Source organism: Falco peregrinus, chromosome 2, assembly GCF_023634155.1.
Source record: "Falco peregrinus isolate bFalPer1 chromosome 2, bFalPer1.pri, whole genome shotgun sequence".
Taxonomy (NCBI): domain Eukaryota; kingdom Metazoa; phylum Chordata; class Aves; order Falconiformes; family Falconidae; genus Falco; species Falco peregrinus.
In genome coordinates, this window is record NC_073722.1 from 87,399,350 (window position 1) to 87,426,145 (window position 26,796).

The 26,796-nt window shown below is 45.7% G+C and overlaps 2 protein-coding genes across 4 annotated transcripts in view; both read right to left on the reverse strand.

Annotated features, from left to right (window-relative positions):
• SEPTIN5 (septin 5) overlaps nucleotides 1-18,648 on the reverse strand; it is a 49,508-nt gene extending 30,860 nt beyond the window's left edge. The window contains exon 1 of one of the 2 annotated variants that reach the window (XM_055794405.1): nucleotides 18,501-18,648. Coding sequence is in view for 1 of the 2 variants with exons in the window: in XM_055794402.1 (XP_055650377.1) it covers nucleotides 16,459-16,482 (24 nt within the window). In the remaining variant the exon portion in view is untranslated. Of the gene's footprint in view, nucleotides 1-16,458; nucleotides 16,520-18,500 lie in introns of those variants that run through there. The other variant, XM_055794402.1, reaches the window with a different exon arrangement.
• A 794-nt stretch (nucleotides 18,649-19,442) lies between these two features.
• Nucleotides 19,443-26,796, reverse strand: part of LOC101915780 (septin-2) — a 39,868-nt gene continuing 32,514 nt past the window's right edge. The window contains exon 13 of one of the 2 annotated variants that reach the window (XM_027780673.2): nucleotides 19,443-20,243. The gene's annotated coding sequence lies outside the window, so the exon portion shown is untranslated. Of the gene's footprint in view, nucleotides 20,247-26,796 lie in introns of both variants that reach the window. The other variant, XM_005233285.4, reaches the window with a different exon arrangement.

The following is a 26,796-nucleotide window of genomic DNA, read 5'->3' on the forward strand; positions in this document are numbered from 1 at the left end:
TTCCGTTCTCAAGACTGTGACACAGATTAAAAAGAGCGGGATGGGTGGGGAGGGAAACCCAAATCAGCGGAGCTTGTTCCCTGTTAAGAGCCCAACACTTTATTAATCTCTGCCACCCAGTCGACTGCCATCCAAACCCTCCACCCTCCCTCCTTCCCCTGCAAGAACAAACCTGGCAGGAGCTGCTTTAAGTTAACAGCAGGGTACGGCACCAGCTGCATGGGGCTATGCCTGACCCCCAGCTCCCCAAATCCCCAAGCAGCAGTGGGGAGAAGTTGCTCCTTGGTGCTGTCAGACCAACTCAGCCACATCACTCCACCTTGTGCCCAGCTCCAACTGCTGGCCTTCACATGCCTGCACTGCAGCAGCCCAGCTCTTTCTCCCTGCACACAGTATTGAAAATGGTTTGTACTGGAAACTGATCCCATTTACACAGCACACGCAACTGATCTTATTCATGCACCAGCACCGCAACCCTGTGGCCTCTTCAGCGCAACCCCATTCTCCACTGGTCAGGTGGCCACACTGGGCAAGGTGGCTGCAGGATTCTCCCACCTGGATCATGCAGAAGTTAACCCAATCCCTGAAAACCAGGCTGAGCAGGAGGATGGAAATTCAGGTCACCAGCACAGGGGAGTCCTAAGGAAGAGAGCCTTGCAATGGTCACACTTGGCCAAGAGAAACCAGACCGACAGTTTAGCGGCATAATTTTAAAAACACATTGACCACAGATGAATCAGTGTCTCATTCTTGGAAGCACTAAACTAACCGCAGTATCCCACAGTGCCTCAAGCAGGAATGGCCAAGACACATCACTGTCACACAGTTCTGTCCTATACAGTCATGGTTTTTTTCCCCTCACCCCAGATTTTGCACTACACAGGAAGGCCCTGAGGTTTTGCGGGTCTCTTCCAGAACTCCCTGTTGGAATCCATACACTATTTGGAGCCAATCCAGCTGTAGCCCATGCACATGCCTTGGCCTCACACGTGCCACAGCATTGACTGGCCAAAGCAACGCAAGGCATGATACCTTCTTAGCACCATGGGGTAACGGGACCTATTGCACATCCAGTTGACGGAGGAGCAAAGGACAGTGTGGAGCTATGAATCATACGCTGCACATTTCTAGGACTTCTTTCAAAGAGATGGAAGACTGGAACTCAGGACCATGTGCACTGCCAGTCCTGTGCTAGTTTCTCTGGATCACACCACACCCCTAGGGCTGAACAGTGGGAGAAGTACAGCGTGACTGCTTCTCCCAGAGAGGACCTTGCTCCTCAGCCTCTTTCCAGAGGTCACCCCTCGATACCAACAGCCAAAAACACAGTGAAAGCAAAAACTTTCTTCTTTGTGGGCTTCAACCCTTCTAGAAGCAGTGGGTACCAGAGAAAGGAACTTCTCTTAAATCCTGGCACCAGGCACAGACGTGGGCTGTACAGGTGGCTCCTCTTTAGCACAGCCTAGGAATAAACACACTGCGGGACAGACATTCCAGTAGAGGAAGCAGCAGGCTGTTCCCACCTGGCTGCATTCCCACCAGCTTCTTTCTGCCAGTTCTGGCTTCACACCTGTAATTTGGTTAAGATGCCAGCAGAAGTCATCAACATAGTGAGGACCCGGTGGGGAAGCAAATGTCCAACAGACAGGTTGCCTTGTCAGGGAAATGAGAAGCCACAGATCTCCTACAAGGCAGCGCCTGTTAGCTCCAACAAGCTGAGCAGGGCATGCTTCACAACCCACCGCATGAGAAACATCAACCACTGCTTGGAAGGAACAGGTCTGAAGTTGAACATTTGGGCTAAGGGGATTCCTGAGGCTCAAATGCCTATGGGAAGCTTCAGTTGTGGTGTGATTGCCTCACAGAGGAGCGGAGCCATTCCTTCAAAGTAGCTGCTGCGTATCCCCTAAAAATCACAGCCTCCAGACAGAAATGCCTCTAGACAGAGGTGTTATGTCCTGGGCTTCAGTTCTGCCGCCTCTAAAACAGCAGTGAGAACTTCACTACCAATGCCTTGGCTGGGCCAGTGATGCCTGCCAAGCCTTCAAAGACCTTGGGCAGGAAGGCATTCAGGAAGGGCTGTGCTCTTCACCCTACACGCAGCCATCCTGGAGAGCTCTGAGCCATGTTCTCTGTCCCCAGAAAACCCCACCAACACTGTTTTAAGAGACTCCTGCTTGCTATTAGCTTCACGCTTTCCCAGTACTTAACTGCTCTTCGCATGCAGGAATGGACAGCCGTTTCGTCCATAAACAACAGTACATGAATAATCCTGCAAGTGAGAGCAGGCACGCACTAACACTCCCACAGTGTTTTCCTATATGTTGTTGTTCTGGTGTTTGGGGTTTTTTTTTCATTATTTTTAAATTGCTCAATATACAGGTAAAAGCCATTCAGACTGAAAGCAAAGGCTTCCCTCAGGGCAGCCTAATAGGAATCAGACTGTACTGTAGTTGAGGAACTCACAGATAAGATACAAGTAAACATACAAACCCACACCCTGTATTTCCCAGAACTATAGGCTGGAAAGATCCACTGAGGGACTGTTGAATATTCTGGACAGCAAGATCTGAGGATGTGGAAGAGATGCTGTGCAATCATTAGTATATTTAGAGCAACAGAAAGTAACCTAATTCAAGAAAAAAAACCTCTCTTCCCAGGCAAACCAGGCTTCCTCTATGCAAAGGAATTCCATAGACGTAAGGACACCAGGGCCCTGGCGGAGTCTGAGATGACGAAGGTTATATTTTCCTTTTCCAGTAATACTTAGATTTAACTATATAAACTGTTCCCCTGGGAGCAGATCCTGTTTCTTGTTTACACAAGAGCCTTAGAGTTGGATTTTAAAGGTGAAAGCACCCACTCCCGAACTGCAGGGAGCCCAGTCAATACAGATGTTCTTGCTATAGCAAACAGCTGCTTTGTTGCATTTATCTGAAATTCTTGGCCCTGCCACCCTTGCTGTCATCTGGCACAGCCAGAAAGAACAGGGCACAGGAGGAGTTCAGCCCAGCAAGAACGGCCTCAATTATTAACACTGCACAGGGTAAGAAGAGATGTGCAATAGCAAAGCCCGCATGAGTTTTTCATGCTGTGACCAGTCTAGGTGAAGCTGAGACAGGCACACGGGATGCAGAAGCATCCAGCCTCAGGGCAAAGCACTGTCTAGCTCTTCAGCCCCAGTTTTGTCACCCAGGGAGTGCACTGCCATCAGCTGCACACTCCCAGAGAGCGCATCCCCACGTGCAGGGTGCTGAACTGCAGCACAAAGGCAATCCCAGCGCCAAATCCCAACGAGAAGCATACAAGAAAACTAACAGGCGCACAGATCAGTCAGAAAGCAGCACTACAGCAACTACCTACTAGCTAGCTACTGCCAAGTACACTCAGGAGGGGCTTAAGGAAGAGTTTGGAGGAGGATAAAGAGGACAATTTTCTAAAGAAACAAGGTGGGATGAGATGTAAAAACCCACTAATCCACAGACAGCATCTCTGCCAAACAATGTCCCTAAAAAAGAAGCAGCACTGTAGATGTTTCAGTTTAAATAAAGAAACCAAAATGTTAGATAGGTCTATCACTCCTGAGAATGGCCGTGATCCTTTCAAAGCCATTTTCACAGACCTATGGCTCTTACTGATTTTTTTGAGACAAAGACGAAAGGGCCATTCAGAGCAGCCTGGAACCCACCTCCTCCACTACCTTCCCATTTATTTTCCTTTGCGAGCCCCTTTCCTGGACCTAATCCATGGACCACGGCGCATGAAAGGCAACTGCAAGCCTGGCATCAGGTGTGTGAAGTCCTCTGCAGCAGCCTGTTCATGGGAGATGATGGCAGCTCTTGCTACACAGCAACCTGTACCAACCAGAGCGATAATGGGGGGAGAACAGGGGCAAGGCTGGTCATCAGAGCCAAGTTTATGAAAATACAGCCTAGCTCCTCTCAGTTTCAAAGGACTTGGGCACTTTCATCCGTGTTTAAAGAAAGCTGGCCCCTGGTTTGTATAATTGCCAACTGCCTTAAAAATTTGCCTTTAAAATAACTACAGTGTACAAAGGCCTTTGTGGAAAAGTTGATGTTTTGGCCTATTGCCTTTCATCTCCACACCACCCACCACCCCAGACCAGAGGAACATGTCGGCTCCTTGGTTAATCCAGAATATGCTGACGATCTCAGAGGCACTGCAAGCAGGATGGCTTAACTGGGGCAGGCACAGCCCGCAGTTCTGGGCTGGCACAACATGAAACTGCAGGGCTGTGGCCCAGGAGAAGGCTTTCACAGATGCCATCAGCATACAAACACCCCATAACCCTGCCATGGTGCCATGAGGCCCCACTGAGCTTAGCACTAGGAACAAGAACATCAGAGCTGCTGTTACAATCTTCCCCAAAAGGCATGGGTTTTACAACCCAACCCTGCCATTTTGGCAGATTTCACCAGTGATAATTCGGTACAAAATACTGCAGCCAGACCAGGCAACTCAATTTGACCAGGACAGACCTGGAATACTAGTATTGTCCTGGCAAAATCTCAGGGATGGTATTTTCCACCAGATTTCAGAGTGCCATTTTTCCTCTCCTCATCAAAAATCACGGCCTTAGGAACAAACCTTAGTATCCAACTGGATTGCTGGAGACAGAGACCAAAGACCTAAATCTTGAAGAGCCATTAAAGGACACATTCTAAACCATATTGCCCCACTCCTGCTAAAATCCTTTCCACCTTAAGATAACAATTTGTCCCCTGAAAAACTGAGTGAGAAAGCAATCACAAAAGGTTAGCGTCCCAAGCTGAATAATTAATGTCACTGCATCAAGGACACAGCCCAATCACACTGAACAAATCAGGTTCTCCATAACATCTGTTCTTTGCAGATAACGTTGCTGTGACACTGGTGTTGCTATTTTAGTTGTGATTTCCACTATAAAGTTTATCCAATCAGAGTCATCAATATAATCTCTACCTGCCCTGTAGCAAAACTGTTAACAGTGACTCATTAATACAGTCCTGATCTGAAGGAACAGATAATTCTAAACTCCTCACTTTTGTGGATTTTTTAGTGGTATTCCTGATCTCATTGATTTCTTTGTGGGCTCCATCTGAAAATAACAAGAATGGTAAAGTGCATGAGATACAAGATGAGAGATGTTAACGTAGCAGGCACTGGAAGAGCAGAGTTCATGAAATTGTCACCTTTGAAATGATTATAATGGATTTCTTGAAGTCAGAGCAATGAAACTGGACTAAAGAAGAAATCAGACGTGACAAAGTCATTTGACTGTAAGCACTGTGGTTGGTGGACACACGAGGTGCAGCAACACCCAACCTTGGAAAGAACTTGGAAGCAATGGAGTGGAAGAACCACATTTGCTAGACTGTGTTTTCCTACAGGGCAACCCGAAGGAGATGGCAACAGCCACCATAAGTAAGAGCAGAGCGAGGCAGGACGGGGATGGAACTCTCAGCTCGGTCAAGGGGTCAGCAGAAAGCCAGCATGCCCATGCAATGTCAGCTCAAGCAACAGCTTCAGCATGCCAAGGGTGACATGTCACTCAAAGCCCTTTATTGAGAACAGGGTGCAAAATCAGATTAGATTCCCATGAACAGCTCCTGGGACTTGCAGCACAGCATGAAATCAAACCTTTATATTTTTTTAAGAATCCAAAAATAATAATCCCCAGAACCAATGTCACATGTAGAACAGGGAGGGATTTTCTTGGTCCCCCAGCCTGAACTCTACCTCGCCAGGCCAAACGGCAGTCTCTTGGGATTTATTTTCTGGGATTTATTCTCTAGTCATGTTTTGCTGTGGGATCTCACCCCACTGCCCCTTGCAGGCCTGTCAGAAACACACCATCCCCTCACAGACATCCTAAATGTCTCACTGTACTGGCCGGACTAGGCAGATTCTGAGTTCCCAACCCCTCAAAAAATCTGCTTAACCCAGAGACGCAGCTCTGCCCCTGACGTGGCAGTCGCTGCAGCTCACAGCAGCCTCATGTGCCCTCAGACTACACAAAGTCAAGTTCAAGGGAGACCTTCTCTTCTCCAGCCTCAAGGGGGTAAGAAGGGAAAGGTAAATCTAATGTGAGCATTTCTAACCTCCAGTGCCAAGGGACAGGGCAAGGATGGAGGAGTCTGGTTTGATCTGCACAAAGGGAACGTGCTTCCTCACCTGCACACCCCTGGCACAGACTATGCCTGTTGTACATGAGCAAATCAACAGTGTCAGGCCAAATTCATGGCCCAGCTTTATGAATTTTTGATGGGACTCTTTTCTGATGTAACTTTGCCATAAGTGGGGAAATTAGTTTCTCTTTTCAGGCTCGTTTGTAAACCATCACTTTACAAATACGAAGCAAGACCTGCTTTCCTCCAATGTAGAAAACACACGCTGGCCTATTACTACAGGATGCCAGCCAAGAGGTGGGTGGATGCCCTAATTATTTTGGGTTTTTTTGAGAAACAAGAAAGAAAAATAGTGATTTGTCATGAAGTAAAAGCCCTAAACCCCTAAGGGACAAGCTCTAGGTGCCCAATACACACGGATTCTCTGATGCCAAGAATTAGCTCAGCCCTTGGGCATACGTAGGGTGTCTGAGAAAACAAGAACCGGGGTCTCATCCAGACGTTTTCTGGATGTCCGCTATCATTAGTTTCATGATAGATGGGATCCAAGTCCTTCAAAATGCCCACAGCTGCTCTGTGAGCTCTACCTTGCAGGGACACACTTCAGTACCAAACACACCCAAGTGCAAAAAGCAGCACAGGAACTGCACACATGAAGAAGCATCCACACACTTTGCCAAGAAACATAAGATGGTTCATTAAGCTTTCAGACTAACAAGCCCCATGATATCCCTTGTTAGCAACCCCATGCACACACTGTGCTGCTGCTACATGAAGGGCAGCTCCCATAACACCATCACTTGTTTACCAAGAGAACAATTCTGCTATTGACTGGCACCTGCCCATGACAGCGCAACCAACGGGAGGAGCAGGGAGATGTTCAGATGAGGACTGACCATTCAAACGAGGCAGCAAAACGCCTGGCACTGGCCGGAACCTCCAAGCAGCTGCTGAGGACCAGCCCTACCACCTCAAACAGAAAGGCTTTCACTGACATTAATGAGAGCTGCTGAAAATAATGCCATCACACAGCTATGAGATGACATGCAGCCTTTCTGTTCAAGGACCAACAGGCTGAACAGAGCAGGCACTGAGGAAGAGGGACACTGGGCTCCAACCAGTCACTTCTGGTTTATTTAAATTGCTGTGAAGTCAAATGCGTGAACCTGGTGTGAGCTGAGTGTGGCAGGGCAGGGCAGATGAGGTTGATCCTAACAACAAGGGGACACACTCCAGCTGCACAGTGATGGTTAGCAGGATCCCCGAGAGATCAATGGATAGTACTGGGGTATACACAGAAAACTTACCTCTAACTCGCTTACCTCCGTGGGTCTGGTCTGAGCTTCTGAAATCTCAGCCTCAGGGCTGCCAGTGGACTAGAGCAGATCCAGAGCATTTGGCTGCTCAGTGGACCTGGAGTCCTTCCCAACCATGTGCCTGGATTAACTGCCCAGTGAAAGCAACAACTTCTGTTAAATAACTGTCATCTCTGATACCCACTTCCCTCACAAATACACGCTCTGCCAAGGGCTCCCTTCAAGGGGATGAGAGATCTTTAAAGTATGTAGATGAACATCAAAGCTATTAATCTTGGGAGTGAGACAAGAGCAGTTTCCCTTCTGTGTGCTCCAGCTAAGGGCTACAGAGCAGTGCTCCAGCTGTGTCGCAGAAAAACATCTACGCAGAGTCGGGACTGTAAATGCAGCCACTGGAACACGACAGATCATCTCAGACAGCATCTCTCTTGCTGTCCTGATGACACACTCTTGCTCATCTCGGCACTGCGCAATCACAGCGGCAAGACTTTGCTGTAGGCCAGCTGCATCACTTGAAGTTTAACCTCTGGTGCCTCAGTTCAGCCCACTGCCTACAAAACCAGGCAAATACCAGCTCCTGAAGGCCGTGACGCTTCTTCCATTACTGTCAGATTCCAGCTGGCACCAGCTCCTCTGAGCAGCAGGAACCACTGAGAATCTACAGGATCTTAAAAGCCATAAACCTCCCTGACATTTTTTATGGCAGGCCTTGGGCAGACGGAAATGACTATGAGTCCAGATGGGACTATGTGTCCAGATGGGCACTTCCAATACCACTTATCCGTGTTTCCAGGACTTCACATCACTTAATATCCAATGCAGAGACTCAGGAGAGCTTTAAACTAAAAGGAAAGCACAGCCAAGGGGACCATCTATGTAGGGCAGGCAGATAGCAGATGCCTTTGTGACTCATATTTCACCTGAATATATAATTAATGTAGTATGTAATTTATTTGAAAATAAAAGTGGATATAAGACTGCAGGATCTAAAGAGACTTCATGTATATAGGTATCATGGCAAGAATGAGCTCAGTGCGGCAAACAGGATTAGAACAGTTCCCACACCGAGGAAATAGCCAGGAGACATTACAAAAGGCTGAAAGCAAAGTGTCTGGCCTGGGAAGCAATCTTAAAAATAATTGCAATACAAACTAAAGCAGTAAAAGGCCTAGCCTGCCTTCTCATGTGTGTTCACACAGCTCCAAGCACCAGGGGTCTGCAAGGAAAAATGAAACATAGTCACAGGAGCACAGACCACATCTGCACTGCCACAGGCTCTGCCTCACAGCAAGCAGAGAGGAGATGTTAAAAGCCCTTGGAGCCTCTTTTCCCACAAGCCGAACTGATCCTTTTGCCCCCCCTCCCTCACCTTTGCACTGAGAATGTCCAGAGGTCAGTGGGACGGGCTTGCTCCCCACGACCAGTCCGAGGAGCTAGCACTCAGGATCCTGTGGTTTATTTGCTCAGCTTGCGCTCCTAGCTCCCGGTTCCCTTGCCAGGAGTCATCCTGGGGGAAGAGCACCAGCTGCCCCGGGCGGGGTCAGGCAGAGACAGGTCATCCCAGCTCCATGCACACACCCTGGACACACTTGATAACAAGCTTCAAAACAAACAGGGCACTCCCAAAGTTCCCAGGAAGAGCAAAGAGCTGAGCTGAACAAAGCTGGCAAATGAAGGACCTCAGCTCTCCTGCTCCTTGGCTCCCAGCTGTGGTGCAGCACAGCCACCGCAGTGGCACACAGGGCTGGCTCAGCCCCCGCGCTGCTTCTCTCTCCCCATCAGCTAACTCCGGGGTGAGCGCTCTGGTCCTGGCACCTGCTCCTACCGATGCCAGCTAGTGCCACCGGGAGAAAAACAGCCCAATTTTAGTAAGTGTGTGTGAAAAACTAGAGTTCACTTCTATTAAAGGCTTCCCATCTCTGACTGACTTACAGCAACACTAGCTCACACCTCATGGAGTCCCGCAGCTAGCACGGACCACAGGCCAAGCTCCTCCAGCACGCTGCACGTCAGTGTCAGCCCTGAGCCGCCCTCAGCCCTCGCTGCGGTGGCCCGGCACCAGGCTGGGGCAATCTGAAGGCTACGCAGCTGGATCCAGAGAGGTTTCTGCCATCTCGAGCACCCCTGCACTGTGCTGCCTGCACAACATCGCTACATTTCTTTTCTAGAGCCAAACTTCAGCCTCAACTTCCCTTTTTTTCTTTTTTTTCCTTTTGACTTCAGGACTGGACAGTTGTACTAAAGCCAGAAATTAAACAATTCTCCTCCCCCTCTTGGCATTACACCCTTTGCAGATGCTTGTGCACGGTTTCACTTCCTCTTCAGCTCTTGGCCAACCCTTAGCCAAGCTTTGCTCATTAGCAAGCCAGTCCCTGCAGCCTTCCAGCATGCTCTTCCCCCGCCACTGGCAGCACCTGGCTGCTGTGATGCTACTGCGGGGACCGCTACCAGCCACATGGGGAGAGGCTGGGAGTGACAGACAGAGAAGGCACAGCAAGCTAGAGCTGAATGTTAGCAGGCCATAACAGATTTCAATTAATGCACTGGAAATACACAAGAGAAGGAATTAAGAAGATTAACCCATTCAGCCCTCAAAACAGAAACGTCTCGTTGAGTCAGGAACAACAGATCTCTGCTTTCTGTAGCCCAGCCCCTATGGGTAGCAGCGCACATGCAAATCCTTCCTCTCAGCACACGGGGGGCCACCCTCCACTATTCATTTCAAACAATGTTTCAGGGATACCAAGTGGTAGATGAACAGCAGCATACATACTGAGGAGAAGCACATGTTCTGGGATCTGATCTCAGCTTTTCTGATGCACCACACACAAATCCAGCTCCTGAACACCCCTGTGGGAACAAGATGACTGCAAGACTCTTCACAGCTCCAGGGACAATTCTCTGGGAGAAAAGGAATGTGTAACATCAGACGAACATTTTTTCCTGCGCTTTGAGGCTAACCACACTGTAGACATACACGCGCACGCACACACAGACAAAACCCAGCCTACATGGGAATTACTCCAGTATGCTATGAAAAAACTTGCATATGCTTCACAAAAATCTGAAGTCACACAATATATTAGAGATGCCATATGCTTCTTTCACGAGTATTAGAGGATTATTCTGTGTGGTTTCACTGTCTCAGGGAAATCTCTGCCTTGGGCAAGAAGGGCGACAAAGGCTTAGTGTTGGTCAGGCAAGAAAGCTCTGCAGGTAAACAAAGAAGGCGCCCTCCAGCTCATGCTTTACTATCTAGGAAAAAAGTTACACAGAATCTACTTGAACAGGAAGAGAAACATCAGGAAAGGAACCCTCTTGGCTTAGCCAAGAGGTATCTCAGCAAGAGGTGCCTAAAGTATTGAAGATGGAGCAGAGCCCTCCAGGCTTGATGGTTTCAGCACACAGGAGCAGTAGCTGCATCATGGTTGTAAAGAGTCACTGCTGTGGGAAGTGGGGGGGTCCCAAAACTGCTAGGGAAACCCTTTGGACTGAACATTTAAAACTAATTTGGCAAAGCTCTGAAAATACACAGCAGGGACCCAACCTGGCCTGGCACAGTAGAGCAACCAGCTGGCTCAAAGTAGAATCTCTCCTGGATTTCCCAGATGTCCACTTTATTGGGTATTTAATGAACAACAACTTAGACTGAAACTGCGGGTGGGGCACTATGGGCTCTAGAAGGCACTGAACTCCAGATGTTTCTCTTTCTAGACTTGCCTTTCCTCAGCTTTTGCAGGGAACTGTCATAACTCCCTTATGTTTATTACTAGAACAATCAGATGAAGCCAGCAGCATGTTAAGTGGCTGTAAGAGACTCCTTGACTTTGGAAACTAAAAGCATCCAGGGACGGGATTTCTCCTTTGTTCAGATGGCAGCAACTTTTTCACCTCTGCAATTGCGAGTTGCCTTTTGTAATGCCCCAGCAAGCTGCAACCCAGCAGCTGAGCAAGTGTCACAAACATCTCTCGGGGTTAAATGACAGTTGCTCCTACTTCGTTAGCATCAGCAAGGATCAGGCCACAACATCAGCTGCACTACACATTTGGCTAACAACCCTGTGCAACTCACACCAAGAGCAGCAGAATTTTGGACTCCCGCACAAGTAGCCGAGCAGTTCGTGGAAATTCAAGGAACAAAAAACCCTGTGCAGGAAAGGCTTACTTCTCCTTTTCATAAACTGCAGATTGCTACTTGCACTGAGAGGGCCGAACTCTCCCCTGCCCTGCACTAACAACCATTTTATCCATTTGGAGCATAAATAATTGAAGAGAGACATAAGCAGCAGCAGGAGGCTGCAGATTCTGTGCCCAGCTCTCCAGCAGTTCTGTTTCACCACGTAGTCCATGTGCTGACCTCTTTTTACAGCCCTTTTCCAAGAAGCCAAGCAGACAAAGAAGGGGGAAAAAAAAGTCAAAGTGCCCAGGATGGACTTCCCTGCCCAGCCCACCATTCTGACACACGGGGCCCTCCTGCAGTAGGACTGTTTAGACAGATGCACAGCAGAAGGGCCGACAGGGCTGAACCTCTTGACCTGCTGCAGTCCCACCCATCCCCTGATACACTGTTCTGAGCACGGAGCTTTTGCCCAGTTTGGAGGGCAAGGGACCAACGTTGTCTTTTGAAATGGGCCAAAAATAATTGATGAGCCACACAAGGTTTTTTACAGAGAAGTAAAAGCGTCCACTCCTATGCTGCGTCTGGCCAAGATACACTGGGACTGCAGAAAAACAAGCAGAGATGTGCTGCTTTAAGAGTGTTTCCAGTATTTACCTCCAGATTCTGTGACTAATTTGCTACTCCCTTTCTGGCAGGCGCATCTTGGTAGCCAGGATGCAAGACCAGAGTCAGAAAACAAGGAGGTTGGAAGAGACATTAACATGGGGAGTCAAAGAGAAACAGTCTCACCCAGGGCGATCTATGACACAGTGAGAGACTATCCAGCTGTAGCGAAATAAGCCACTGGCCAGCTGCAAACGTCATTTTGCTTCCTCTGAGCAAAAAGACCCTCACCACAACCACCCTGTCTGAATTGATCCAGAGCATGACTGACAGCACAGGAACACAGATCCACATTGCCACTCCCAATGACTCAAAGAATCACAATTATAAAAACATTGGTTTAGCTCTGAGAAAATTAAAAAAAAAGTCAGTGGTACTCTGTTCCCCTTCCTGTTTCCATGCTTTTCTGCACAAGCAAAAAGAACTCTCCTTTATTCACAAGATTACAAGAACTGTTACTGTAAGGAAGATGCTTCCGTGAAAGATGGCAATGCCACAACCATGTAACGCAGGGACAAATCCTCCAAGCTGCTCCAGTGCAGACTTGAGGGGATTCTGTAAAGACGAAGATCTGCTTCTCGTCTTCATTGTACAATCGCTGTACAGGGGAGCCTACCACTCACCTGACACTTTTCATATAACTCAGCTAATCAATTTTCACCACGTAGGTACAGAAACTGAGGGTCACATTAAGGTCATCCTCAACCAGCTCAAGACACAGGAATCACCCCTCCTCCCTCCTCCTAATCTGCTCTTTGCCAGCAGCAGCTGCCTGCACTGGAGTTGTTCTCAGTGTGTCAAGGGCAGTATCTACAGGTATCTTGGGTACCTCTGCATTATGCACTGCATAGCTTTTTCAGGAGGTACGCTTTCCTATAAGCCCATCTGGGCTTATCGCTCCATAAGCACAGCACAGAAAAAGGGAAGGTGGTTCAGCACACATTAACATCGAACTGGGGGATTTCCATCAGCCAACATCTTCTGGTAGGCAAGGCTGTGCTTGAAGGTTGACCTTAAAATGATGCTCTGTGCTGGCATGGTTGCTGTTTTAGATGGAAGTCATCTCTGCTGTTGCAATATCTACTGTTCCAGAAATGATGGAAATGTCTGCTTCTTTCTTTTTTTTCTAAGAAAAAAGCAAAGGAGTTTTAATACAGATTTTTAAGACATAAAACCCAGATCCTCAAATGTTGAAACATGAAGGCAATGAATTCAGGAGTTCTCAATGCCTTGCAATGAAACTATTCCTCCAATCAAACCACCTTTTGCACAGCATCATCTCTACACACAGCATCCCCCAATATATATTTTTACTAACAAGCAGGCCACTTCAAGAATATGCTGAAGTAGAAAAAAGGACCAATCTGAATGCAAAAGGCACAGCCCTGTAATTTCAAACCCACTGAAAGAACTGGATCCACCAGATAGTCTCTGCTCCCACACCCAAACAACTTTGCAAGTTGATGGGGTGGAGAGAGATCAACTTGTGAAGGAGAGGTTCCCATCCTCTTGATTTAAAAAGAAACAATGACTTCAAAGAACATTAGAGACACGGGCCTGAATGAGCAGAAGCCAGCTTCAGAGACACGGCAGGGTAACACCCCAAACAAACACAAGCCAACAACACGAACTAGGAGGCATGTTCTGCAGGAGTGTGCCAGGAGACTCCAGTTTAACTGGGTATTTGGGAGGTTTCACCTGTACTCCTCCCACAGCAACACCTCAGGCTTTGGCAGAGCGTCCATCTGCTGCACTTGCCCTGTTTGATTCTCAAGTCAGTACTCTTTCGACAAATTGCTAGGTTTCCCTTACATGGGGCCTACCCTTGTGCACATGGGACATCAGTCACGGCTTCATTTGCCTACCCAGCTTCACCACGAGAATCCCTCTTAGCGCTCCCTCAGCATATAAACTGCTGGGTGAGAAACCATTCCTCTCCGAGAGGTGCTGAAGCAAGTATGAGACTGAGGAGCTTAGTCTCACCAGGCAACCTGCTGTAGAGCTTCAGAACAGAAACTAGTTCCCTCCAGTCCAGGGTCTTGGAAACCCATCCCCTTGGAAAGCTGGATGTTCTGCACAGAGACACCAATATCAAACCTCTGCTGACTTCAATGGCACATGGTTTCAGTGCCAAACACACCAGTTAAGAGGTTGTTCCTTGGAAACCTGAGAGGTGGAGAATCTACCGTTATTTTTCCTTCATAAATGGTAGCAATTAGGAGTCCAACCTGCCAAGCAGAGTCCCCTGGACCCAGACAACGCATCAGTCCTGACTACGCTATGGGGGATGATGCAGACACATCCTTTGACACCATGCTGTCCCATTTTTCGGACACAGTAAGTCATCAGTATTATTAAGATTTTACTGAAGGCTACCCTACTTACATGCAATCTATTGTGCTGCCCTCTCAGAAGCCCACTTTGTTTCCCAACTATTTATAAAGAAGAGTTTTTATAGTAAGCTTTGAAAAATTGGTTCAGGCAAGAATCACAACTTTAGTAAACCTTTTAAATTGTTACCTGCTGCCAGATCTGAGCAGACTGGAGCAAGGCGGCACAGGAAGAAGATTCCTGCTGCTCTCAAAGGATGCTAAATAAAAACCATTTGTCTTTTTGTACGTTCATTTTAATTTTAACAGATTGCTTTGTATTCACAGCTTGGTTTTTATTCACCATCCACAAGTTACATGGCTGGCACAAATTCATAATGAACTGTGCTCTGTCATGCAAGACTCACTCTACACTCAGCGTAAGAGACACTGCTACACGCGCACACACCTACGCATCTGAGGAAAGACCTTTGCTGCAGCAAAAGACTACACTCTCCTGCAGATACGAACTCTTTGGGGTGCAGATTCCAGCCCACTTTTGTCTATATGGTGTGACAAGGCCTTCAGGAATTATGATAATATCTACAACAGGCTACTCTGATCTCTACCTCGCTTCTTCCCCTGGGGAAGGAGCAGAAAGGAGCTTTATACATAACCTGCTTCCCTCTTCATATAAAACCAAATGAACCAAAGAACAGCACATTTCTGGGTGGACACAAAGCTCCTCTCCAGTTCACAGCTTACACCAAATTTTCTACAATTTCAGAACACATTGTGGATTGTTTTCCTCCAGAAATAAAACAAGAATTAACAATAATACTCACAAATAACTACAAAATACTAGCAAAGCTCTAAGTAGCTTGAGAAAAATGCACCTGATGACCCCATTATCACCCCTGGATTTATTTTGTTCCTCTCATCACTGTAACCAGAAGCTCACACAAAGGCACAGGTGCGTTTTCACAGTGCTCAACTCTGCATTATACACAGAAACACCGTCTCCTGCAGCGGCCAGGTGAATGTCCAAGCTGCTACAATGCCAGTTTGCCTCTCAGCGGCCCAGAAAGGTTGCGTAGTACCACCATCTGGAGAGGTAAGGTGTTTGCTGTACATGGAATTAGAGCCTCAGAGAAAGACTGGACCCAAAGGCAAAAAAGTGCCAGCCAGGCTGGGAGTGGGTGGACTCTTCCCGCTGCAGGGACCCATGGCACTGCTCTGCTGTGTTAACCACCGCCTCCATCCCCACCTTTGTGAGACAAAAAAGCTATTCCATTTACGGCAGACATTGCCTGCATCAGGGTGATGGGTGCTAAGGAACACGTGGGACTCTGCTAACCCCCTACCCAGACATCCAAGCCCAGCAGAGAAGGATCCTTCTTCCTGCCGAACACCCTCAATCCCTCCAAATGCCAAGGAACGAACAAAAAACCCTGTCGATGTCATCCGATTGCATCACATGCCCCCCCCCCCCCCCCCCCGCCCCTCTCTCCAGGACTCAAAGGCACGTCTCCAAACAGCTATTTGCCTTGCAAAGCAAACCAGATGTTCCCCAACGCCCCAAGCCCGGCCGGCTGCAAGCTGCTGCTGCGCTGCACCAGCAGGAGCGGCAGGATCGGGCCCGTGCCTGCGCATCGCTGCTGCGGCGGGGCGACAGGCGCGCTCCCCAGCCGAACGCCTTCGCCTGCCGTTCTCCATCCTAGCCCAGCGGGCACAGCCAGCGGGCACAGCCAGCGGGCCCCGGGCCCGGCGGAGCCAGGCAAGCCGCCCGTCTCCCGGGTGAATCCGCCCCCCCCGCCGCCGTGGCCAGGTAGCAGCGCACGGCCCCGCCGCCGCAGCAGCGCGGGGCGGCTCCCGGCGGCAGGGCCGGGGCTGCAGCCAGCCTAGCCGAGCCGCCCACCTACCTGCTTCTCCTCTGCGGCGCACATCGACGGGGGCGGGATGCCCGGGGCGGGAGCCGGCGGCGGGGAGAGAAAAGAGAGAGTGAGGCGGGAGGGCTGCGGCGGGCCGCGGGGCGGAGCGGCCGCGCGTCCCCGCCGCCTCACCTGGGTTGACCAGCTTGCTCTTGTACCGCATGCCGGTGCTCATGGTGCCGGCCGCCCTGCCTGCCCGGGAGCCGAGCGCCGGTGTGCCGGAGGGTGCGCGGCCCGGGGGGCTGGGGCTGTGTGTGTGCGCGGCCGGGGCCGCCCCAGCGCCGCCCGCACCGGCCAATGCCGGGAGCGCGCCCCGCCCCGCCGCCGGGCCCGCCCCGCCGGCCACGGCCCCCCGCCGCCGCCGAAACCCTCTGCGAGGAGCAACACCCAGGAGAAGGCACAGACCATTAATAAAAAACACAAAAAAAACCAACCAATACCAAAACCCACCACACGCACAAATGGAATAAATAGGAAACGTGCTTCCAGATTTAGCGCCTCAAAATCCAGTGGGAAGTCCTGAATCAATACTGCAGGCATACTGGGTGAAGTTAGGGATATGTGCTTTGTTTCCATTAGAGCATTTTAAAGAGGTGATACGGAAAGTTATTTTAGGTAAAAGCTGTCAGAACGACTTTCTAAGACAAGACAGGAGAGCTCCCAAATTAATTTTAAAAGCTCTGAAAGCAGCAGTAGCACACGGTCTGAGAACAGCTCACAGAAACCTCAACCCAACAGTAAAGGAGGAAGGAGAGGGGGACGCGAAGGCTCAGGACACACAGACCCTTCCCCTGACCCCACAGCTGCAGGGAGGGCTCACACCTTCCATATCACACAGGCATGTGTCAGACTTGAAATGCTTCCGACCACAGGGCAGGGTAAGCTTGGCATGGTGGTGGCTGCACACGTGCAAGGCCACTCACCTGCCTCAGAACAAAGCTGACACGGATGTCCCAGCACTAACTTTTCAAATCCTTGTAGTCATCACAGCGTTTATCTTGCCATTTCTTCCACCATCTCACTGAAAACATCCCTCGTATCAAAACAAGACGACACTTCCAAGACTGGAGTTTGGCAATCGCAGGCACATACATTTTAAAACCCCATTAGCTCATCCCAAGTTCACTTTTAGCCATTGATTCAAAGCATCAGAAAAAAATACAAGCAGGTAATTGTCAGCATATTTGCTTGTTTCTAAGTGCTAGAGCGCCACAGACCATCAGAGACTACACTACACCACAATTAAAGCACCAACAAGCCAACCAATCACCTTTCATGAGTTGCTTTTATAGTCTGCCACAGTGTTTTAAATCTAATGAAGACTAGAAGAACCGCAGTCAACTGCTCCCTGCTCTTGCTGCATGGTCACTGAAATAGTTACACATGGGCACTTGGTCCCAGTGCTGGAAAGTGTCAGCCTGGAGAAGGCCAGGGTGGAATTCTGAGAAAAGGACTTGTCTTCCATGGCCCTAGCACTGCCAGCACCAATGGGAGCCGAAATGCAAGGTCAGAAATGAGGCTCTAGCCAGGGTCTTCTCTCCAGAGATCTCCATGGCAGCAAAGGCTTGGCCTAACAATTACATGTTCCCCCATTAAGCTATGAAGTATTTCCCAAAACCAAGTTCAAATTTAACTGAAGATTAACATCAGACAACATCAAAGAAGTAGTAGAAGGCACAAAAATTAAGCCTGCATTGAAAGGAAAGCACTCTTGTATGGTATCAGCAGTATTGCACGTCATTCTTGTACAATTAGTAAAACAGAACTCAGGTTTTGAACCAAAATGCTCTAGCTGGAATCCACAAGCCCAAAGGTGGCAGAAGCTATCAACTGATAATCAACATCCGCTAGCAAAAAATCTGTTCACCGAGGCTTTCCACACAAAAACTGTGACCATGACTTTAGGTGCCTCACTTTGAAAAGGAAGGGGGTGGAGAGCTCTTGTTTTTAATAAAATGAAGACTAGATGCTTTTGAAAGCCTGCTTCCCCATAGTCCTATAGTTTGCTTTGAAAAATTAACCTTTCATGTTACCTTTGTTCAGAGAGAGCTAATCCAGTATGTAACTAACGTATGTAACTATTCTCTGGGTTTCTCAGGAGGGGTGTGGTAGTCCGGACTTTCACAAGCATGACTGGACAGCACATCATTTTAAGAAGGTTGCAAAATACGATGCAAAATTCTGCAAGAAAATCAAGAAAGGTGCACATAGTCACAGACATTAATGAGAAAGTGTTTGCTGTTAAATTTCTCACCTTGACCCTCTCGACAGAGGTGTTTACAATTAAAATCTTCATAAAACCTGAAGAGACTGTACAAACACAAATCTGTCACACCATTTCTTCTTGCAACTTCATTATAGCAGCCACTGAGATAACAACGTAATGTCCATTTTATGCAGTTCAACTCCAAACACAAGCCAAACATGCATCACTGATGCAAATAGTTTGTTAATCCTGATTAACCACTCATTGCTAGACAGCAAAATGGGGGCTAACCATTACATGGAAGACACCCCAATTTAGTAGAGAAGACAGGGTCTCAATCCCATACCTACAAAATAACTTACGCTTATGCATATGTAATACACACAAGACTACAAAAGCATGCAGAAGAGAGCTATGCACTCAGTAATGACAAAGGAAATTGCAACATTCATGAATCTATAAAGTAAGGTGTGCAATCAGATTTTCCAAGGTATTTACCCACCCTAAAAGGTGTCAGTAGGTGCCTAATGAACTTGGAAAAAAAGTGGATGCAAAGTCTCACCACCTAACTTCCAGCAAAACTTTCAAAATTGTTTTGAAATGAAATCAAAGCAGTTTGTATGTAGACAAATTCTAGAAAATGCATTCATTCCCCAGGGTAAGTATCACAATTCCTTTGAATATGCACTGCGCACGGCACCATTACAACACTTCATAGATGAGCTTGAAAGAGCAAAAAATCCAAAAAACAACAAAAGCCACCCCAAAATTCAACATTTTCCACATTCATACAATTTATTACAAAACTTCAATGAAAATTAGTGTTATGGTATATAAAAAAATCGAGTACATGCCATCGCTCAGCTGACAGATAAAAATGCCTGTGACAGAAATCCTTGCAATCAATACTTGAGACCTGAAGACAAATCTTCAGAGGCATCTGCAGAAGTTGTTGGCATATGTAGTGTTTATGGTATGTTAAGGCACGATGATTTAGAAAAGTCAGCTTCTTTGCATCACTGGTGAATCATCAGTGTTTTGCACATTTTCTCATACATCACACAAATATAAGTCACCAGAGATGAAGCTTCAAAAGTAACCAAAGCACAGAGGAAGTTATGCCAAACTGATATGATACACGACTTTGAATGGCAAGTGAAAGTTATGATACTGTGCAAACACACATACATTTAACTGTAAACAGGCCACAAACTTTTAGTATCAATCACAAAACTGTTCAGAATAACCTAGCAGGTACACGATTAACTCCTTAAACCCATCACAATGACTAGTCCAAACAGTGTACTCTATCAGTTTCCGTATAAAAAGGTATAGGAAGGATAATAAAACCACGTTTATAAGTATGAAGACAGTGTTACCAAAAGAATCAAAAAAGATACACTATAACTTGATTAACATAGATATATAAACCAAGCCATTTTACAACACAATCTTCAGACTTTGTGTTTGTTTTAATGCAGGTCTTGATCTGCGGCATCCAGCTTTTGCATTTGAACGTTACCATTCGGTCAAAGAAAACAGAGCACCCATCCACTTAGAGAACCGTATACTGCTGCGAACAAAAGTGGAAAACAAAGCATTAGAAAGGACAAACTCTCAGCACTGTCAGAGCATCGAGGGCAGTCTGAGCCCCTCTGAGCAAAGCAGCATAATCCAAGGAACAGGGCATTTCAGTTACTGCATCACAGGGACCTGCACTAGAACTAGATCAGCTGAGTCAGATGCTGTTTGGCTCAAAATATTTATCACAAGTGTCTAATAACAGCACATAAATGAGAATTTATTTTTAGTTACATACTTTAAGCACACATTGCCCTCTCCTCCATCTGCAAGAATACAAAACTGCATTACGGCTCATCTCAACAGTAACGCACACAAGACTCCAACCTCAGCCTGTTACGTGAAACATTCCTTCTGCTGAGGAAAACAAAACTGACTGACTACAACAGGGCTAAAGTAAGCAACAAGTCTGATGTTGTGCACACTTATGACACAGTTTACATAAAACAGGAAAGCAAATAGGTTTTTCCAAGCATTCCTACAGCTGAAAGAAGAGATACCAGTCTGTAATTTCAAAAACAACTATGAGGTTTGGATGTCCCTACAGCTACTTGCCAATCAAAAAGGCTGCTACAAAGAAAGTAGTATTCCAGCTTTCCCTGAAAATTGGGCCCTGCTTAAGCTCAGTCAGATTTGGAACTCTGGATGTACCCCAAGTTCTCCAGTCCCAAAAATACTCATTCCTAACCGGGAAAATTAGCTTAATCTAAATGTTCATCTAGATGGAAAAAAGAAAATATTCTGGAGAACACTGTGTGTCAACTTGCTTGTACAGTGCAACACTCATCCAGACTACAGTTGTGATAAGGAGCAAGGAAAGCTGACAACAGGGTCCTTTGCTATTTGCCATTCTCACAGTGAGAATTCCATTCAACACAATTACTAACATTTTAAGGAGGTCACCACTTCCCATAACAACCAGAACCAACAAGACAGCATTAAGGCTTTAAAGCCAGAGTCCATACATTGCTAACTGAATTCAATATTCAAATTCAAAATTAACTTGTTGTGCTACAGTGCTACTTCAAGTATGGAAAAGGATCTAAATTTCTGCCACTGCCTGCCTAACTCTAATCTGTTACAGAAGATACTTCAAGGAGAAACTGTAACTGATGTTTCAGACTCACAAAAAGACTGGAATTTCCAATAAACATGAAAGCTCGGGTAATAAGCACAGCTGCGCACTGTGTTACCAGCATAGCAACACAATATCCGCATTTCGTATGTTCATAGAACATACTTGGACAAAGTATGTTTGTGCATTTTCAGCATTTCAAATTCATTTCACTGCTCGCTCTTCCTAATCTCCTTTTGAGACAATATTTTATGATATAATAGGTTTATACCATTCTTTACAAATTTGATCTCCAGTTTTATTAGACTAACCTTACAGTCCCCCTACTCCTTTCACCAATACATGGCTTTAACAAATGCATCCATCTGCAATGTGAATTCATACCATGATTTAAGAAAGATGATACTTCTCCAGTGTGCCATTAAAATGACATTTTCTCTGTAAGTAGTACTACAAATGCCTGCACCCTGACGCATGTAGTCAGACAGCTCAGAATCCTACATTTGTAAAGGTTTTGAACGCCTTGCATTTGTCTCCCCGTCAGCTACTTCTAAGAACAATTCCACTACAATGCAGGGCAATTCAACATCTCTCCACGTGCACTTCCAAATTCCCAATGAGAGAAATTTGCTTTATAAGCAGTTACATTTTCTCACTGACCTAAATTACTATTCTTCAAATAGCACCCATTTATGTTGTAGCTATAGGCCTTTGAGTGCCCAATCATTAGCAAGAACTTTAAGAAATGGCATCTTTCCTAAAGAAATGCGAGTACTGGATGACACCAATGTCCTGTTGATAGCTACTTTTGACTCATTTTGTCACTCATTTCTAATTTTGGGTTTCTGGTATTTCAGTCCTCCTCTGTTGACTTGGCTGCTTCAGGTTTGCTCCCTTTCCTTTTGCTAGTTTCTAGTTAACACCTTACACTTCCCTGTAGCAAACGTCATCACCCAAGTGTATACCAAATTACAAAACTGGCCTTTGAACCTGCCTCCCAATGCTTATCACTTCATATGCTAATAGGGTTGATATGCACTGACTCACATATACCAGGTTCCAAGCTCCAGAACTGTAATAAATGTTCTTCTGAACGTGTTTATTCAGCAAAAGGTGGCCTGAAGCATTTTCAGGTCCCCTGTGATACCATGTCAGGCTTTGGCATGTCAGGGCCTGGTAGGTCTGTGCACTCCACTGCTCAAGCTCACTAATGCCTGAGAAATTCTGGCAGCAGGCACCTCCCCTTACCCCCTGCATCCCACGGATCCAAGAGGTGTATTGGAGCAGTGTGTCAGGGAGATACAGGAAGAGGTGGGATATGTCAGTTATACAATTGCTGGGTAATTAAGCCTCTCAGGCACAGAGTGCAAGGTGCCACTGCATGTATTCACAAGAATTGAGAGTGCCACTGTAGACTTCATCCTTCCCAAGACACCGACAGATTAGCGAAAAGCAAATAAGCACATAAACATATTTTCACTCATCCCTGACATTTCCCCACAGAACATGATTTCTGCAGTGACCCATTAAGAATTTTGTATCCTCCTTGTTTTATATTCTCTGGGATCACTTGGCAAAAACTGAACCACTGTTCTGCATTAATCCATTTACTGCCAAAATTTATTGGGATACAGTTAGGGCAATTATGTGAAAATATCAGAAAGACTTGCCATTGGGTGTTTCAATCTTTTTCATTTTATGTTCTGCAAACATCATGCAATTCCTTGGAAACCTTTTAAGTCTGCAAAGTAGAGGGTGTTTTGGGCTTTGGGAGGTGGGGGGCTCATTTTGCTCTCCTTTCCTCTGTAAGCATACCAGTTCTGGAAACTGGTCTCAATGGGAACGTGCTTTTCAAGATGCATAAACCCAACAACATTAGAAATTATACACTGCTATTTCTAGAGGAGAATTTCCCTTACAGAAAGAAGTCCTGACAAACTCCTGGAAACTTTGCATACAGAAAATGCAGACAGACAAAAATCCAAGCAAGATTCTTTAAGAGCCAGAAGACTGACAATATTTAGGTACAGGAGATTTACAGACCTGAATGATACTTCAGACTTGCCTATCATATTAATGACATTTTTTTCTGTACAACGCTTTGAAGATGACAACTTTAACAACGCGCTACCTTTTTCCTATTGGGAAGGGCTGTACAACTTGTTTTCTATCAAAGGCCACAGACAGAAATGCTGTGGAACAGGCCAAGGTCACAATCCATGTATATCATCGTCTTCTATTATGTTCTACTTACAATCCAGGAACATGACTGTTTCACCAACTGAGAGGAGTACGGACTAACAGGGAGATGCAAGGTATTATTTTTAGATGAACAAACTCAAATGAAAGCATTATTGTTCTATACATCCAAGATTAAAAGCCATACCATGACTCACCTGGTCTACCTAGCTGTCTGCACTTTATACACAAGGGCAGGTGGGCACCAGCTACAAGGTGGCTCTTGAGGGCTCTGCTAAGATCTTTCTATACAAGTTAACTTAAAGGTCCTATAGAGCTGCACAAGTTCAGCACTTCAGTTGTACAGCAGCAGAGGAAAACCAACAATTTCTATCAGAAGTCTGCTCTCTAAGGGAAATGAAATCTTGTGCTAGCCCATCAAAGCAGTTGCTGAACTCCTCCATGGTTAGAAGAGCTGAAAAGAGCTGGAGAACGATGGTGCTCTTCTAGTCTAGTTTCCAGACAGAAAAACATCCACTGGCAGTGCCAGGCAGTTGTTCCAAATACTACAAATTCGCCCAAGCTTCACATTCTCTAGGCTCACAATTTCAGCTGCCAAAAACTACAACATGATCTTCACTTCCTCAAATGACATTTCTCATTAGATCAATTCAGCATTCAGCAGCATCGTTTTAGAAGGCTGGTTGCTATGACAATGCTTTGTGTTGTTCTGTTAAATGATGTCAATTCATTGACAGAACTAGCTGTTTGGTGCCTTTAGATCTTATCAAGAATCAGAACAGTGTTTGTGAGCTCAGGAGGCTTTAAAATACTTGTGGAAATCATGAGCTATACTAAAAGAATTTTCAACATCCTACAGATATTTTAAGTGCAAGATGCTTGGGTTTATTTCTGAACACATTTCCCTAACCATAACTACATTTCCACATTTCCAGCTGGCTATATTTGTTTTCCATAGCCTGGCTTCTGTTACTGGTTTGTCCCGGTATGATCCTGAAGCTGGGTGGAAGACAGACAATCCAGATTTGTAAGAATAACAAGAGGAAAACAGATTGCAAAGAGATGCATTTTCAGAAACAGAGAAGGAAAGGGAAGAAACACCCATCAATAAACATTGCATTTGAAAAATAATTCCAGCTTTTCGTAATAATTGCTCATCTGAGATGGACAAGTTCAGAAACTAGTAAATGTGATGTTGGAATTACTGCAGGCTTATTTCAAAAGCATTTCATATTGGAGTATCTAAATTAAACTAAATCTGGTTTTGATTTTGGTAACTTATTCCACTCCTCCATCCTCTTCCAGTCCAATCATTCATTTCAACTGTCAAATACAAGAAGCCGTAAGACCCTACACTTTACAGCAGTCTTGCATTTTAGAAGAAAAAAAATCTGAAAAAAACCCAAAGCTTTTCTTGAAGTCTTTACCATGTTTCACATGGACTTTTAAGATTCATGTATCAAAAGTTAGGGTAAAAAAAATTGTTCCCACCTATTCCAAGAGTATTCTTTTGTCTAGCTGTGCTCTCAATGCCTGTTACAAACTTCTCCACATACACTGGTGTTACACAAAAGCTACAAAATATTTAGAGGAAACAAGTGTAGGTCAACACATCTTCATTAGGTCTGGTCTCAAAAGCTCTTAACCACCACCATCTTGTAGATTAAATCTGTACTCACAGGCTTTTGCCAAAAACGGCAGTTGGCACACTGGTCACTACTGTTTCCAAAGTCATCTTCCTTTCCTACCTCTAGCCCAGCCTCCATCAGTGCTGCTCTTCATCGCCTTTCAGGTTTCTGCTTCTCCACAGCAAGAAATCTGTCCCTCCTCTTTGGAAACTCTGAGCATATTCCCTGCATACAATCTTTGCCTTTGTCGCTCCCTTTACACTCCTCTTACTTCAGCCTTGAAAGCAAAGGAAACCGCTTGATGTAAATTCTCTCTTTGCTCTTTCCATAAAACCTTTAAAGATGCCCCTGTTCAAAAGGGATCAGGCAAACCAGACCTTCTGGTCAACCCATCTCTGTAGCACTTTATGGTAATACAGACTTATCAGTCTTTTTGGCAAGAATTTGAGTTTAGCACTTCTTAATCATTATTCAATGCCAAACTCCTTCCAGAAAAACCCAAAGCATTCAGCAATCTTCTCCCCACCCTGAAACAAATCTGAAACCAGAAGTGGGTATTTCACATATTTGGATATTACCACATTTCATTACCCTATTGTTTATTTTCCAGCTTTTAATGACAGAATTTGCACCATACTTCTTTTTTCCCAAAGTATCTGAAAACATCCTTGTATCTTTATGTGCTTTATGAAGAGAAAAATATTTTAAACTACTTTTGAAGAAAATCAATACATACACATTTATTCAAAATAAAAAGAGTTAAACCATTATTTTTTACATAAATAATCTATAAAGTTATATATTCTTCTCAGCACAAAGATAACTAAGGGTACAAAAAAGCAATTGCAGGAGACACTGTGCTTTCAATAGTAGAGCTGATTTTTCAAAGTTCTTGTGAAACTAGAACCTGAGAGATGCTCAAGACAAGCTGTGATAGAACAAAAAGATTAATACTGAGTACATTTAAATTCGTTGGCAGTTTGGTTCTGTTAACTACTGTGTTAATTACATGTTTCCTAGTTTCTCTGGAAATAGCGAGTTCAATAAAATACAGCAAATAAATCTGATGGGAATGCTGGAGGTTGAAATCGTCATTACTTCTAAATGGCAAAGTCTGTAAACATGCATGAGAGAAACCTGCCTAAGGCTAAGTTCTAAGCAAGTATTCACTTCAACATGCTGACAGGATCATACAGTAACACTCTGGTTTAACAGGACTGTAATTGCAGTTCCCACTGTGCATATTAACCAACAAATTATGCTAAAAGTCTATCTATCTATCAATATCTCAGGGTAATAAAAAAGTTCAAAAGTCTCTCAGGAAAGAAATCAAACAATATGATTCCCATAGCAGCTGCAGAAAGGTAGCTTAGCAGATTCCAAAGAAACAGCAGGACCTCCACATAGAAAGATCTCATTCAAATCTTTCTCAAATTTGTTCACGTGCAGTATTTCAGACCAACCAACTTCAAGATTTAGTTCAAACTAAATCACAACATTATCATGTTAAATCTGCAAAGCTCTCTTGTTAAACACCTGTAGTGGTTCAAGATGTATTCCAGATTAGCAATGTAAAGTACCTACAAAATAACATTTCACTTGGATGCACATGAGCATGCTCAGAACTCTGTTTACTTATG